This window comes from Diabrotica undecimpunctata, chromosome 3, assembly GCF_040954645.1.
Source record: "Diabrotica undecimpunctata isolate CICGRU chromosome 3, icDiaUnde3, whole genome shotgun sequence".
In the NCBI taxonomy this organism is placed as follows: Eukaryota; Metazoa; Arthropoda; class Insecta; order Coleoptera; family Chrysomelidae; genus Diabrotica; species Diabrotica undecimpunctata.
Window position 1 is genome coordinate 103,611,817 of NC_092805.1, and position 17,928 is coordinate 103,629,744.

At 32.2% G+C, this 17,928-nt stretch overlaps 1 protein-coding gene across 1 annotated transcript in view; it reads right to left on the reverse strand.

Moving 5' to 3' along the window:
• Positions 1-17,928, reverse strand: part of Rnb (BTB/POZ domain-containing protein Rnb) — a 39,526-nt gene that overhangs the window by 18,157 nt on the left and 3,441 nt on the right. Inside the window, exons 2-5 of the mRNA XM_072526457.1 lie at positions 15,808-16,061; positions 12,177-12,559; positions 6,419-6,861; positions 1,885-2,036 (exon numbers count right to left, since the gene is read on the reverse strand). Of these exons, the coding sequence (XP_072382558.1) occupies positions 1,885-2,036; positions 6,419-6,861; positions 12,177-12,559; positions 15,808-16,061 (1,232 nt within the window). The remainder of the gene's footprint in view (positions 1-1,884; positions 2,037-6,418; positions 6,862-12,176; positions 12,560-15,807; positions 16,062-17,928) is intronic.

A 17,928-nucleotide genomic window follows, 5' to 3' on the forward strand; every position in this document is an offset into this window, starting at 1 on the left:
TGATAGCGCCACCATACCTGCTTGTCTTCTTCTTCTTCAGGTTCCTTCTCCTATCGGAGGTTGGAAATCATCATCGCTATCTTAATTTTATTGGCCGCGCTTCTGAATAATTCACCTCGTCAGGGAGTATCAAAAACTACAAAACAACCTGCAACTTCTTATGCATACTCTGAATAGAGGAATTGACTAAAATATATTGCACTCCAGATTTCCAGCTCTCAGACTTCTTTCTCCCTTGTTGAATGCTGGAAAATAGCATGGGAATAACAGGTCCTCCCACAATCCAATTCACTGGTACCAATGATATGCCTCGAAAAACCTGGACTACTCTAAATAGAATCAGCACGGGACATAAATGCTGTAAGGACACTTTGATTTAATGTGGCAGAGGTTCTTCCCCAAAATGTGACTGCGTTGCAGAGAGACAAACAATCCATCCTATCGTGACAGAATGCTCTCTGAGGCCAAGTGGCCAACTTCCTGGACGTGACGCCTGGAGCAATTGACCACAAAGAGAACCTGAATATTCGGCAATGACTATCTATATATTTATTTGCCATTGTAGTCTTACTTTAAGTATGGGTAATTTGTATACGCCATACGTTAAATAAAAGAATAAAATAATGTTTATTTTCACAAAATGTCAGTTACTTGACGTATCAGCTTCTTCAGAAGAGAAATTTTAATTTTGTTTCTTTCCGAGGGAGCTGACGTTGATTTGAAGTTCAAGAAATCTACACTTATTTATCAAAACTCAAGTGAGAATTATAGCAGCCTACAATCATCGTGGTATATATGCCATATTTAGGGTTGATAGTTATTAATTCTATATAACAATAAAACATTGAAAACTTTTGTTTTCAACAGTTCCACACAATTTATTATAATTTACTCAAGTTGATCATTTAGAATTATGTCTGTATTTTGTAATTTCCATATATTCTAATAAATATAACTTAAGGCCTTTATTTTGAACGTCAAGAATTTGAAATTCGGCATTTGTTTTCTATTGATTTATTTTTAATTGAAATGGCTGTTTGATTCTCTTTGTAACAGGACTTCTTAGTTTCACTACACACATCGGTAATATATTTTGCAATGGAACTTTTTACGATATTATTGGCAGTTTTGTTTATGCTACTTCACATACTACACCTAAACATTCTAAAGTTTTTTTATTGTTACGTTGAGGCAAGTTGTGTTTAAATCCTTTCTCTAAAAGTTGTATCTCGCTATTATTAAATTTAGTATCTGTTAAAATTATAAATGTATTGAAAAAAATTATGACTCGAAAAACTTTTTGTATAATGAATATTAGGTTTTTACTATTGCAAATTACTACAAACTTAAATGTGGCGACTGCCCAAAAACTTACATCGGTCAAACTGGTAGAACTTTTAACAAACGTATAGCAGAACATAAAAGGGCTTTCAATAACAGAAAACCATATTCTACGTACGCACTTCACCTTCTACATCATAATCACTCTTTTAATGGCGAATTTTAAATTCTTCACATTCAAAATAAAGGCCTTAAGCTATTTTAATTAGAATCTATGGAAATTAACAAATTGAAAAATACAGACAAAATTCTGAATGACCAGCTTGAGACAAAAAGTTCTCAACTCCTCAACTTACCCAGTTAAATACTATAAAGTGTAAACTCATACCAAAAATAGATCACTTGAGAGAGGCACTGTTCAAATAGCTGTAGTGATAATAAATTATAATAAATTTTGTGGAAGTGTTGAAAACAAGTTTTCAGTGTTTTATTGTTAAATAAAATGAATTTTCATCAAGTAACGGTCGAATCCATCACTGAATTACTTCTATATTAAAAAACCAGTTCTTGTTAAATAAATTTATAAAAAACCAAAGAGCTTACCTTGAGTTAGAGGAAGGCCAAGACAGTCCACTGCTGGAACTTGAACAGGGACTGGGGCTTCTGCTAAAAGCAGAACGATTATTTGGTTCATAATCACTGAAGCCAGATGATACAGGCGAATACTGTCGAAATGGCAAAAATACGCAATCATGCTAAAAGTATGTACTATTATTGTAATATATTTTTTCATTAACTCCATTTATAATTAAAATATATCAACAAGTTTAATCAATATAAGATAATAAGTAATTTTAGTATCTTTATGTACATAACATGTAGGATCTTCTTCCAGTAAAGAATCTCCTTTCGTTATTTAACAACTATATAACGAGTAATTAAACTAAACTTAAACTATGTCATAAGACAGGTGAATGTCGTCAGAGCCAATTTCATAACAAACAAATCAGTACAATTTTCATTATTCATCAAATCAGTACAAGTTGCCGCCTATGCCGATGACATTAACATCATATACCGCAGAGTGGAAGATAGGACGAAAACATTCACAGCTATAATAATAATAATAATATCGTATGGCTTTTTTGCCGGGGAGATCCTTTCGGATTGTTCCGACGCCAATTGCATCTTTAACCCTGTTTCAAGTAGCTAGGGTCGATGCACACTAGCCCAGGGGAAAAATGACCAATTAAAGTGTCTACCTAATACCATTAATAATGTGATAATTAAAAGTTTTTTAAGTGAAAAAGTGTGTAATAAGTGTAAAAAGTCCGAGTTACAACGTGAAGAAAAAACTATCGACGAGGCTATTTCAAATAGCAATGAAACCCACAGCTTATACATAGAAAATAGGCTGCTAAACCAAGATAAAGAATCACAGGGTAAGTTGATTCATCACCTCGAGAAAAGGGCTTATGAACAAGAAACGTTAATCGAATTATTGCAACTATGTCTTAATGAAAAAAAAAATCAACAAAAACATCAAGAGATCAGACGTCAAATTCCTCTATTGGCATCTCAAAAAAGGAACAGGTGGCGCGCCAACTATCAACAGACTTAATGCCTTCAGAATCGACAACACAACATACACCTGTATATGATAAGAGTGGCAGTGGCAGATATGAACGACGTCATGACAACTCTAACCTCAATACAAAGGTAAATATAATCACTAATGAACAAGTGCGAGGTGCAGTTGAAGCAGCGAAGATGTATAACAAACCCATTACTGGAACAGCTTCTAACTCTAATTCATCTACAGAAGTGAAGACAGTTCCAAAACTTGGATTTTTAAGTGTCTATCAACTGCATCCTGAAACGTCAACCGAAGACTTTGACTAATTATCTAAAGGTAAATGCTCCAAATGTCAGTTTCTACTGCAAGAAGATAAAGGTTACCGAGTACCAGGCTAGTTTCAAAGTTTCATATCCATTAGATTACAAAGATGAATTCTTCAACCCCAGCATCTGGCCTGAGGGTTCGATGATCCGCCATTTTAACTTCAAATACAAGAATTTTGCCAGCCGCGGTCCCCAGCAAAACCAGAAATGATTGTTACGAATCCGGAATTGGGCAATCTAGATGCTAAAAATAAGTTTGGAGGCAGAACCAATCAACTAGAGATCGTATGTATAAATTCTCAATCTATTATAAACAAAATAAGTCTTATCGAATTATTGCTTGCAACTGAAAGTCCGGATTTGCTGTGTATATCTGAGTCATGGTGTAGTGACAACAATATAAATTCCCTTTATCTTCCTAATTATCTCTTAGGTTCGTACTATAATCGAAGTGATCATATACATGGTGGTGTACTTGTATTTGTAAAGGTTAATTTTAAATTTAATATTCCAAGTTTTCTCACGAACATCTGTCAAGATTTTAACTTTGAATGTTGTTGTATTAGTTTTAAATGTGACTCAAAAAAATTTTGTTTACCTAATGTGTATCGCTCCCCTAATGGGGATATTGATATTTTTATACATAAATTATATCATGTATTTAATATTTGTTACGTTAAATATGATTATGTTATTCTTTGTGGTGATCTTAACATCGATTATCTTAAAGAGTCAAGGGAAAAATCTATATTGATGGATGTCATGATTAGTTTTGGACTTAACTGTAAAAATACTGAACCAACTAGAATATTTACAAACAAAAACGGTGTAATTTCACGATCGAAACTAGATTACGAGAGAGAGGTAGGAATAAGTATAAAGAAAAGAAAGTTGGAATACTTGGGTCACGTTATGAGACATAATAAATATAGGAGTACTACAACTGATCATTCAAGGGAAAATAGACAGCAGAAGGGGTCCAGGGAGGAGAAGACACTCGTGGCTCCAAAACTTGCGGCAATGGTTCGGATTGTCATCTGCTGAACTATTCAGATCTGCCGTAAACAAAGTCAGAATAGCCATGTTGATTGCCAACGTTCGGAACGGACAAGGCACATGAAGAAGAAGAAGAAACTAGATTATTTTCTTACCAATATTCCTCAATTATACAATGAGGCTGTCGTGAACTACAATTTAGGTGATCATCTAGGACTTCATTTTAGTTTAAACATATCTGAGAGTGCAACATCCCAGATAGCTACTTATAGAAACTTATCAAAGAATTGTTTGTCTAATCTTTTGTTGAGTCTTGATTCTGAGAATTTCGAAAATGTTTATACATATTCAAATGATGTAGATGATGCATATAGAGCTTTTTTGAACACTGTCTCCTATCATATTGATACAACATGTCCTTTAATATCAAAACCGTCGCCGTAGGATTGGCATTTGAATTTTATACATATCATATATAATTTTATTTTATTATTTCGTCAAAAATAGCAAAAGCTAGCCCGAGTAAAAATAAAAATGCCGCTTCGTCCAGCAACGACAGAGGCAGACTCAGTTGCAGGACGTACCTGTTGGATATACCGCCTGTCCAAAGAGGAATTACGACACGAGTCCAAAAAGATTAGCTTAGATTCCAAAGGAACCGTCGAGAATCTAAGAGCAAGGTTAAGAGACTTTTTTAAATATCGCGGAGAACAGACAGGTATCATCCCAAAAGTCAAGTCTTCCAAAAAATCTGAACCCGACGTATTAACCCAAGAAATATCAATTATCAGAAGACAATTACAAGACCTAACCATACCGAGACAAACGTCGCAAGCAGAGTTATTACTCCAAGTACGGAAGTAGAACACGCACTTCGATAAAAAACGTTCGGACGCAATAGACTTTATAGAAAGTATAGAAGAATTAAGCCTAGTCTACGAGATCGATAAACAAGATCTTCTAGGAGATTTGCCAGAATTGCTAGGTGACCATGAGTAAGTATGGTACCGAAACAACAGCAAAAATTGGAAATCAGACAGATTGGACAGACTTCAGCGAAAATTTTAAGAAAGTTTTCTATCCCAGAGGATATTTGCTGCAAGTGGAGGAGCAGATCAAAAAAATAAAGCAAAAGCAAAACGAGTCAGCAGATAAATATATCACAAACATTCAAACATTAATTAGGCGAGAAGGATCTTTTTCCAAAGATCAAGAACTGGAACGAATGTACAGGAATATGCTATCGGAATATAAGCTTTATATTCGCCACTGGGACTTTGAAAATTGAACTGAATTACAAGACTTGGCCCAGCAATATGAAGCCATAGACGACGAAAAGACCCGAGCAAATCAAAATATTCAAAGACATCAGGAATGAACACCCCTAAGGGAATACAATGCCGTACGTGCTTTAGATACAAGATGCCAGGTCACACCTCAAAATCAATTAGTTAGGCACAATTTCGAGTGGGTAGATCAGATCGATAACATTTACAAAAAATTGAAAAGATTATTTATAATCAATAACTACATGTAGTATATATCAACTTAAACAATGTACCTTTACAATACCGTTCCGCTGACAAAACTTTGGGAAGCTCTTGAGAAATCTAACATAAGTGTCAATCTAGTAACGCAAAATGTATATAAGAATATCTCTGATCAGATTAAAATACGAAGTAAGAAAGTCTGAAACGAAATTGGTTTAAAATATAGTTGAAGTAGGTGCAATGTTTTGGAAAACATAGATACTACTATTAAAAATGAGAATACCCAGTATATAATAATATGATATAACAATATACTCTACGTCGCATATGACCAATTAGTGTTAGCGTAAGACTACTACAACATCAAAAGTATAAAATATGGTACGCAAGACTATCGATGAATATGCGATGTGGGACTTAGAAGTAAATATACAAAAAACTAAATATATTTCTTTAGAGGAAATGCAACAATTATTAAGCATAGCCATACAATAGTGAGATGGCTACGAAAGCAGAAAAAACTCTTAAAGATCGTGGAAATGAATTTTTGGAAAAGATCCGTAGGAAAATTAACTAAGATAGATCCATAAGAATATAGAATATTTAAAATGGAGTAATTTTTTATTATATAAAGTTTTATAATAAAATAAATATAATTTTAATTTGGTTTTTGTTAAATAAAAATTGGTGTACTACCACACAAAGATCGCTCTTAAATGTAGTTTAAACTTTAAAGTTAGCATACTTACAGGCCTTTGAGCGAACGAACGAACTTCTGAGCAATATGTACAAATTATTTTTTTCCTTTTTCCATTACTCTCTTTTTGGTCGTCTTCTAATTCTGGAGACCTTCTTTTTATATTAATTATTTTATGATTCCTATGAAAATCTTCTGTGGCTAATAGCTGTAGTTTTTTTATCAAAATATCTATAGTGTTACATTTTAACTGTTCTTGTAGTAGGTTCTCTTCATATTTGCACTTGTTTAAGGTATTAACTATCAATATACAGAACCGAAGATGAATGTTAGCTGCATGTAGCACCGACGTTGAACTATTGAAGGAATTTAACTTTTCCAGTATTTTAATTAAAAGAGGAATCAATTTGGCACACTGATAAGCGTTTCTGTTAGCTGGATGTTCGAAAAGGAAACAAAGGCAGTCGATATATTGAAATGACTCAGTGGTAAGCTCTAGAAAACAAAATATAGTTCAAATTATACAAATGATGAATTGGGTGAAATATGAGTCCGTATTTAAAGTAAAAAAATACGAAGGACTTACTCTCAATTGGTTTATTACTATTGTTCTGAAGCTATTTTCTTGTATTTAATTATTATTATTCCCATTTAAATAGTAATTGGTTTATTACTGTAACTACGACGACCGGTTTCGGGCTTTCCAGATACAGCCTATAGCCCATCATTAGGCCCAAACGTTAAACAAATTACTTATCACTACAAAAAGAAAAGAGATAATGTTACAATTGTTGTTGCTTGGTAAAATAGAAATTATTTCAATACTTAACTTATAGTAAACAAATGTTTCTTCTTCTTAGAGTGCCATATCCCTACGGAACGTCGGCGACTACCATGCTTATAATATTGTTATACTGATCTCGGTCTTGCGCTACGTGTAGCAATTGGTCCGCTGTCAAACCTGTCCACTGCCGCAAATTCCTCAACCAAGAGAGTTTCTTCCGTCCTATCCATTTATTTCCTTCGATTTTACCGTTGAGAATTAGCCGAAGGAACTCATATCTTGGTCCTCTGATTATATGTCCAAGATATTCTAGTTTACGTCTCCTAATAATATTTAATAGAGTTCGTTGATGTCCCATTCTTCGAAGAACTTCTTCGTTTCTGGTTCTGCTAGTCCATGGAATTTTTAGTATCCTTCGATACAACCACATCTCAAACGCCTCGATTTTATTCATGATATCGGCGTTTAAAGTCCAAGTTTCACATCCATACAAAAGTACAGACCACACGTAACATCTTGTAAACTTTTCACGGATTTTCAAATTTAATGAGTTACTGGACAACAAATGTTAATATAACCTTATTGTGAGTATACTTACATAACGGTACGAACACTTCAGCTTATAGAGAACGTTTGGACCTGATAATGGGTTGTATTTGTAAAGATCGAAAACTGTCATCGTAATTACAATAATAAGCCAATTGTAAGTCTTTTTTATTTTTTCTTTTTCCCCTTTACAATTATATATTTTTGAAGTAAATACTTCTTATCGCTTGGTATGATGTTTTGCACGGGCCCGAAGTTCTATTTAGCGTGACTTGAAAAATCAAGACACGTGAGTAATCTTGTGATATACCGTAATATCCGGCAGTATTTACAATGCAAATCAACATATATTGGACAAACATACAAATAACTACATAGAAGAATTGTTGCACACAAACATAGTGTACTAACCAAGGCATTAAACACAACAGCCCTAGCCAAACATTCTCTAGAAAATAGCCATATTTCTTTTGATTTTGAAAATGTACAGATTTTGAAAAAAGATCAAAATTACAACAAAAGATGCATATTGGAGATGATTCGCATAAAAAAAGATCCAAATTCCATCAATAATAAGACTGACATCAAAGAGCTTTCCAATATGTATCATACCTAATTTAATAAATTGAGTTGTTTTTTTTTAATGCACTAGGGCAGATATTTAAGATATGACCCTGAACCACTCCTATTTGAAGATATCTGCCAGATGTTATCTGTTAATGTTTAGATACCAATTTTTAATCCATGTTAAACTTTAAAAAAAAAACGTTTTAAAAAAAGTGTAAACATGAAATTTAATTGTAAAATCTAAGGTTTAAAGTTTAATAAGTGCTTATTGAAAATGGCAAATTTGCCGAAACGTTTAAGCAAAATTTAAATAGTTTTATTTACATCAGACCGACAAAACCAGGATACAAAGTTTCTATTTAAATATTCACGGTCAGGAAATAACAAACTATATATATATATATATATATATATATATATATATATATATATATATATATATATATATATATACACTCGCGATCATAAAATCCGGGTCACCTTGAAAATCACCGATATTTCATTTTTAACGAGCTTTATCGTAAATAATAATAACCCAAATACAAACTAATGCATGTTTCTGGGAATTGTTGTAGTCTTAGCGGTTTCCTTTGCAACAAAGAATTTCAATAGTGCCGATTTCGCGGGAAAGCGCACACTTCCCAAAATGAACGGTACCTGTAACTGCCGCTTGTTTTAAATGTCTCATTTGTGCTTCGACTTTCTGCTCAAACGCAACGAACAAACGTTTATTATTGCCACCATTAGTGTTTATTAGTGCCATTATTAGTGTTTATTATTGTTTATTTTTTGCCAAAAATACCCTTGACTGTTGTTGAAACGGCACAAATTGTTGCGCTTGTGAAAGACGGTCACACTCAACGGCAAGTCGCAAGAACTGTTGGCGTAAGCCTTTCTACGGTTCAACGAGTGCTTCAACGCTTTCAGGAGAAGGGTTTGCTATTCAGACGACCTGGCTCTGGACGAAGAAGAATGACCACGGTACGAGATGATCGTTTTCTTGTGTATCAGGCTTTACGAAACCGGACCTCAACTGCGATTATGCATCGAAATCTTCTACAGGAAGTACGAAATGGCAATGTTAGCATTGCAACAGTCAGGAGAAGACTTCGTTCTTTTGGACTATCTTCTCGGGTAATGGCTACAGGACCGCCACTTCGCCTGGCGCATCGAGTTGCACGACTAGCTTTTGCTCGACAATACGCGCATTGGGGAATTAACGATTGGGGCAAAGAGTTATTCTCAGATGAATTCCATTTCTGCCTAACTGGATCCGATGGACGTGTAAGAGTTTGGAGGAGAACCGGTGAATGATTTTCCCAAGCTTGCATTGCTCCAAGAATGCCATTGGCCAATGCGCCAAGAATGGCTTGGGGAGGTGTATCTTCCGACTTCCGCACAGAATTACCCTTCATCGAAAATGGGTCCTTAACTGCACGAAGGGACATTACGGAGATTCTGGAAGAACATGTTATGCATACCATGGCAAGGCTTGGAGAAAACTTCGTTTTTATGCAGAACAACGCGCGAACGCACGTTGCCACGATCAGTATGCTATACTTGGACGAGGTTGGAATTACGAGGTTACCCTGGCCAGCTAGGTCTCCGGACCTGAATCCCATCGAACATATCTCGGACGATTTGAAAAAACGTATTCAACCCCTAACATCTCCTCCTAACAACGGACAGGAGCTTAAGGATCTGTTAGTGAGAGAGTGGAATAACATACCACAACATTTTTCCGGAGAAAAATTGAGAGTATGCCCCGTCTTCTGCAAGAGGTCATTAGAGCAAGTGGAGGCAATACACGATATTAGTCATTGAAATTTCACTGACATTTTCCCACGTTCTGTATTTTCCATTTTTTTCGTATGCCTGTTTTATCAACAATTTGGTTTGTTTTCTGCTTTTTCAATAAAAACAATCAAAAACCTTTTTTTTTCTTTCAAAACAAACATTGATGACAAATAAAAAATACGTTAACCTAAAAAAAGGTTATTACTTCACCAGAGGCAAAAATATTCCAGAAACTTGAAATTTTCAAGGTGACCCGGATTTTATGATCGCGAGTGTATATATATATATATATATATATATATATATATATATATATATATATATATATATATGTATATATATATATATATATATGTATATATATATATATATATATATATATATATATATATATATATATATAATAAGTAAATAAATAAGTAATATGCTTTATTGTCACTGAAAATTGTACATATTTTATGGACAAAGCTTATAACAATAAGACAAGAAAGAAGAAAAAAAATCAGAATAAGAATCGTTTGTACTTTTAAATAAAAAAAAAACAATAAAATTCTTCCAAACTTAAACATAAAACAAACATAAAAAATACTACCTAATTAAGAACTTACAAACTTCGTAAAATGTACCTAACAAAAAATAAAAATTAGGAAAGCAGATTAATAAATTAAGGGCTCAAATAATTCACCTCATTGTGCTAAACAGTAACCAAATCTGTCATACAGATTTCTCCTCATATTTTGGAGTAGGGCTCGTGTAATGCTTGCAGAGAAATGAAGTATTTTTGCCCTTAATTCGACTAGGTTTGTGGCCCTTTCAAACTGATCCCTATAAATATTTTCTTTGAGAAAACCCAAAAAAAAAGAAATCGTTAGGCGCTATGTCACAGGATCTAGCGGGCCATTTAATTGTACAACGTGTACTTATCAGTCGATCAGGAAACGTTTGATTGAGGAAGTCAAGAGTTGCTCTAGAGTTGTGAGCCTGTTGGAAATAAACCTCCTGAAAATTAACGGGAAGGCGTCGAACTGCCGGAATGATCTCATTCTGTAAGTTGTAAATATTTGGGCTCGTTTAGATTTTCATCGATAAAAAATGGACAACAATATGGTCGCCTAACATCCCAGTCCAAACATTTAATTTTTGCGGATGCCGCGTTCGCACTGCAACACTGAGGTGCTTCTTTTTCCGAGAATAATACCTTGCAACGGATGGATTGTGTTTTTTATGTAATGAAAATGAAGATTCGTTAGAAAATAAAATATTTTTTAATAAGTGTACATTTTCATTGTTTATCTAACATAAATTCACAAAACTCCATCCGCCTAAAGTTATCTTCCGGAAACAGTTCTTGTGTTGGTTGTATCTTAAAACAGTGATACCCATTCCTTTTGAGAACTCGCTGAACAGTTCGAGCATTCACGTTAACTTCCCTAGCAATTTGTACACTATTACAGGGTTCACTAGCTTCTACAAAAGCACAAATATCAATATCCCTGTTTTGACGCTCCTCATCGACAGGTCTAACACGTGGTTCATTACACTTCATGGCACTTTTTACAACTGTTTACACATTCCGAAGTTTGAAAATGTTTAATGGTATTTTTAACTGTTGTAACACTTGGTGGGGTCCATTTTCGAAGGTAACAATAAATAAATCAATTACTTCGCGTATCGAATGACCCTGAAAGTACCATGTTACAAGTTGCACTTTTTCTTGGACGGTATACAACGTAATAGGCATTTTATTAATTATTTGTTTATTCTTTTAGAAATTCGTTTGAAATTTTTAATACAAGTGACAATTACGACAATTCGTACCTACTGTGAAATGAATATAGAGGTGGAAACGTGTAACATGTCACAGCGATTGCCATTGTGTTGTATAGTTAATAAAACAATGTCGTGATCTGTATATGCGCGTGTGTGTATTTCGGTTTTCTAGCCTCTCTCATTAAAGTCAATGCGCTGGCCCACCTAGCCAACGGATTGGCAAAAAATATAGATATTAAAATAAACAAAAATAAATAATCAAGTCTTAGTCTTAGTCTGTCTTTTATAGGCAAAACCACTTATAAATAATGACCTTCTGAAATTTAATTAGAGAAAATATACATACCAGCATTTTCTGGAGCAATATACTTTCCAAATACTTCTTCAACAAACTTATTAACAATCTCTGGTACCGGGAGATCAGACTTAAGTTTACTAATCTTAATAAAATTCATAATAATTTTCATTATCTTTTTATTATTCAAAGTTAATAAATCGGCCAATTTCTCCATTGCATTTCCTTTCTTTGTATTTTTTAAATCATTTATAACTTTGTAATCTTTATACTTAGAAAAACCGTAAAGTATATCAATGATATTTTCTAAAAGTTTTTCATGAGTCTTATTCTTTGTCCACTCATTACACAATTTTATAAGAACGCCACCTAGAGCGGACAAAATTTGATATCTTTCTGTTAGGACTCTCGCAGTTGACGGATTGGTAAGGCATCTAAAAAAAGTTTTAAAAATACTTCAAAATCAAAATATGCAATCCACCCAAAAGAAGAAATATTTTCAATGTTACAAATTGGTATAAAATGGAATTATGTTTTTATTTCTGCTATATCAATCCTATATAATATTGGTAGTCGTTATATTATGGTACCTATTATAGAATAGTGGTCTTACTAAATATATATCTCTATCTTGGAAGAATACCGTCATATATGTCAAAATGTGATTATTTTCCAAAATAGCCACTTAAAAAATTGGTGAATTTTAAAAATATCATACAACTTTATCCATAACAGCGAACTAATATTTTGGCTTTGGGAGTTTCGGTGTTTCGAGATAATTTACTTCTTTATGAAAATTGTTTTACGTGTTTTTTTATAAATGTACATTTGTCACATAAAAATAAGAACAAAGACGCTATAGTGTAAAAACAAAAAAATACTGTCATTCTGCAGTAAATTATAGTTAATAAACTTGCTTTCATTTGAAAAGTCATTCTTTAAATTTCCATAATACACTCTCTTCATTGTTTTGACAGAACTTTAGTTAAGTCTACCCCTAAATCCTTGAGTCATAGGGATTCTTATTTATCTTATTAATAATAACGACACTTTTACCATCTGATGGCCATAGGCATAAACTAACTTTATAACGTTATGACACAAAAAAATATAGAATATTTAAATTCTGCTCACTAACAATGTATTTTTCACTTTTTTCAGATATGACGGTATTCTTCTAAGGTAGCGATATGTAATTGACTGCTTGTATATTGGATGATAATATAATTATGTTCCTAGGACTTTGCTTTCTGTATATGTATAGAGCTGTTTGATGAGATTAATTATTTTTTCTGGTATTCCCATTTTCCTTAGTGCTTTCCGTATGGCCATATGTGCAGGCGTGTCGAAGGCTCTCTTGAAGTCCACAAAGCACATGAATACTAGGGAATTGCATTCCTGCGACTGTTCTGTGGTTACTCTAAGTGTGTTAATTTGGTCTATCTAATATATTTTGTATCGTTTAATACACAATTCCATTATTTAATTAAAAATATACAACGCTTCTATTTTTTTTTACTCGGCATAACCCACTCACGAGGATAATGTAAGTAGTTTTCAAAAAATTAAGGTTTACCCTTTACTAAAAAACTAATAGAGTTTATATATTATATTTTTTTAAATTTGTATAGAATATATTTTCATAACAATGGAAATAATTTGAACTTTTGAACATGTGAAATTCAAATAAGCGTAATTTATTCTGTAAAATAAATAAGTATTTTTTATTTGGGTTTATTTACTGATAAAATGATGTGTTTCATATACATAAGTGTATATACAAGAAAGAACTTTTTTCTACTCAATTTCAAACTTATGTGTTGCGTAAACGTATCACCGGTCAAATAGTGATATAATCGAGAACGAAGTTTTTTGGGCCAGACCTGAAAATCTATTATGTTCTGGTTGGTATTTACCGCCATAATTGAAATATTTACTGTGCGTTTTTTATTGGTGTATCCGCCTCAAATATGAGAAGGGATGAGTAAAGTTGCCAGTCAGTCCTGCCGCTTGTTTTGTGTAACGTTGTTATAGTGTGAAACAAATCGTTTTATTTTGTTTTATAAATATGAATAAAGCTTAACGAAAATTGAACTTCAATTAGCTCTGGAGAAAATGTTACAGAGTTGAAGGAGGATTCTAGAAGTAAGATAAATAAATAGGAAAATGTGGCAATATTCTTAGATTTCATTATTTTTCAGGAAATATCGATGTGCAGGTTACATACCAGGTTACGAAGTGGTCAGGCAATTTAATTACTTAGTCTACGTTATTACTAACAGTGGAGGATGCGAAGACGAGATCCGTCGACGCATCACAATGGCCAGATCGGCAACAGCCAAATTCACAAAAATTTGGAAGAAAATTGACATTACAAAAAACAGAAAATTACGCCTTTGTTCGAGCATTGATATTTCCTGTTGCCACTTATGCTTCAGAAACTTGGACAATAAAAAAAGCCGATTCAAAGCGTATAATGGCATTTGAAATGTGGTTCTACCGTAGAATGTTGCACATACCATGGACCGTCCATCGCAACAAATAACTCAATTCTAGCAGAACTTACTAGACTCATCACAACTATCAACCAAAATATACTGAGATATTTTGGACACATAACTAGAAGAAGAAAAGGAATGGAGCGAATGATAGTTGAAGGCAACGTAGCGGGTAAAAGATCCAGAGGAAGATCTCTAGTACGATGGTCGGACCAAATAAAGGACATGACTGGTTACTCATTCTCCAAAACAACACGCACAGAATAGAGATAATTGGACAGAAATAGTTAAACAAATTACATGACGCCACTACATCCTTACGAAGGAGAAAAGATGGAGGAGATATGGCGTATTTGCTAATACCTTAGCAATTGATGAAGAAATGGTGCCATATTTTGGATGCCATCCTTGTAAGATGTTCATTAGAAATAAATCTGTGAGGTTTGGTTTCAAGATGTGGTGCATTTGCTCCGATGAGCAAATGCACATCTTGAAGCAAAAAAAAAGCATCAGGAGCACCACCCCGAAAAAAGTTTAAATTTTGCTCTACTAGTTCTGTGCAGCTGATGGGTAGAGATACACGTCACGTTTAAAGGGGTCATATCGGCTAAATTTGTCATCACACTAAGATGTTTAAAACATATAATTATTCATATAATTATTTAAAACTATGACATAAAAGCATCAATGTGAATTGCAGCATCAAAGCTTCAAAATATTTAAATTTTCAAGAAAATATGTACCAATAATTCCATATTTTTAGTCTTAAAATTTAAAGAAAAATTCAGTTAATATTACTTCTTAATGACATTAAAGTAGAATTAGAAAAAGAAAAAAACACTCAATTTATAGATTTAAAACAGTAAATGTGTATTTACAATTGGACAAAAAGTGAGGTTAGGATTAGGATCTCAAAAAATCATTATTCAAATAATTACTTAAACTCGTTGCTTAGCATAGATAATCTCTGTAAATATATAAATTGGTATAATAAATATAAAATATAAATTGGTATTATAGTATTGTTTAAAAAATATAAATATTAAGCTAGTAAAATCTTTATAATCTATAAACTCACTGAGATTGTAAAAATATCATCCAAATTTAATCTTAAACAAAACTATTGGTAATACATAAATACTATAACGTATATAATAAAATAATAAAATAACTGAAAAAATTACCTTAATGCTCTTATGGCCATTGTTAATGTAGCTTCAGAATATAAATTGTTACCCTCTGCTTCATTAGAAAAGGATTCTAATACTTCAGACAATTGTATTATAATAAGTGATTCATGAACAATTGTAATTGCACTGTCATTTATTTGTTGGCATAGGTTGCCTATTGCTTTATATGATCTTCCAATTATACTATCCTCCTTGGCATAACGTTTTAAGACCTTTAGCAAAGCTGGTAACACTTCAAATCTCAGGAACTAAAAATAATGAATTCATTAAAACATTTGGTCAATAAAAAATATTCAAATGCAGTTTTAGTTGGTCGTTATGATTAATCGTTTCATCCTGTTTTAGATCTTTCTCAATTCCTGCATCTCCTGTGTACATATTCCATCATTCCCCATTTTCGTCCATTGTGGCTAAGTCATGAAATATATCTTGAAAAAGTTACCCAAAACTGACAAGACTGTATGATACTAACTGCCTAGTATTTCTTTCTCATTTCTAACATATCCAGTTCCACGACCTACTTACTACATCATTGTCAGCTGAGCATTAGAATATCTGCTCTGTATATTTCGATGGAGGAAATATTTTGGTCATTGCTAGACCTATTCTTCTGTAAAGTTTTGTTTATTTTTATTACTTATTTTATTACATAGACCAAGTAATAATTATAATTATCTATCTATTATAATGTTCTCTCAAATTATGTCTTTGCTAAACCTATTCTCCTGTAGAGTTTGATTTGTGTCTGAATCACTTTTTTGTAATATAGTGTTGTCCTCCATGTTGTATAAAGTTGTTTTTGTCATAAAGTGAATTTTATTGTTGATATTTGTGTTTCTTGTAGTATGTTTTAGCACAGAATGAATTTATATAAAATAAAATCATACAAAATATATTTCACGTTTCAATTCTAAATTAAAATGCATTGTCTTAGAAAAATATTAACCCAGATCAGATCTCTTTAGGGTTGGATATAGTGAAGTGGAACATAGATTTTAGAAGAAATGTCTTGGAAAAGTTGTATCTAACCAGATTCCTCCAATTTTAACCTCCTGCAATGTAAACATTTGTGGGAAAATCAGAAAAAAATTTAGAACTAAAAATCAAAGTTATGAATTCATGTTTTTTAACCTTTTATTCTGCATATCTCGAAAAGTATTACAATTTTCATGATTTGAATTGATTTTTTTTAATGAAAAAACAATGTTTAATTTTTTTATACTCATTTATACACTAAATTGTAAATCAACAAAGAATTAATGTTTTTTTTTTATTTTTTAGTAATAACAATCAATTTTAAATATATATATATATATATATATATATATATATATATATATATATATATATATTTCAAGTTTTATACATAAAAATTAGGTATATTAATTACAAACATTTTAATCATTAAAATAAATTGAAATATAGAAAAAAATATAGCTTTAATGTCACCTTCACAAAATTTTCCAGACTGCTGTTAATAACAATTATAATTGTTCAAAATGGGTTTGAAAGTTTTTTTCTCTTATACAAAAAAAATCAGTGATTTAAATAACATTTTTTTACAAAATTTGTTTCTGCAATTTTTCTGGATTTTAAAGACTAGATTTTTTTTAGTAATTGCATACTTAAGGATATTTTTGTAATAAAATTCATTGAAAACAATTTTATCTCGATTTTATTTTTATTTTAGTTATACTACTGTTGTGGTATGATAGATAAAGAATGTTTACTTTATTCTACAAAAAAAATTTCTGATTTTTTACAAATTTTCCAGCTGGAATACATCAAAATTTGTAATTAAAAACAATTTTCTAGAGACATTTCTATAAAAATTTAAATTCCTGCTTAATATAACAAACTTAAGTTATTTATATACAAATCCTGACTTCAGGATCATATGTGCATATATAAATATATGTGCAGTATTATCACAATCATTGAAAAATAATCTATAATACTGGATACTCAACTAAAAAAATAATGGATGCTCATGAAGGTAACTACTTAATTTACTTTATTATTTTTGAAGTTATACTTCTATACGCGTGCTCCACGTTGGAAATTTGTATGGGAGTGAATCTGTGAAATCATTACATATGTAAGATAATGAGTAAG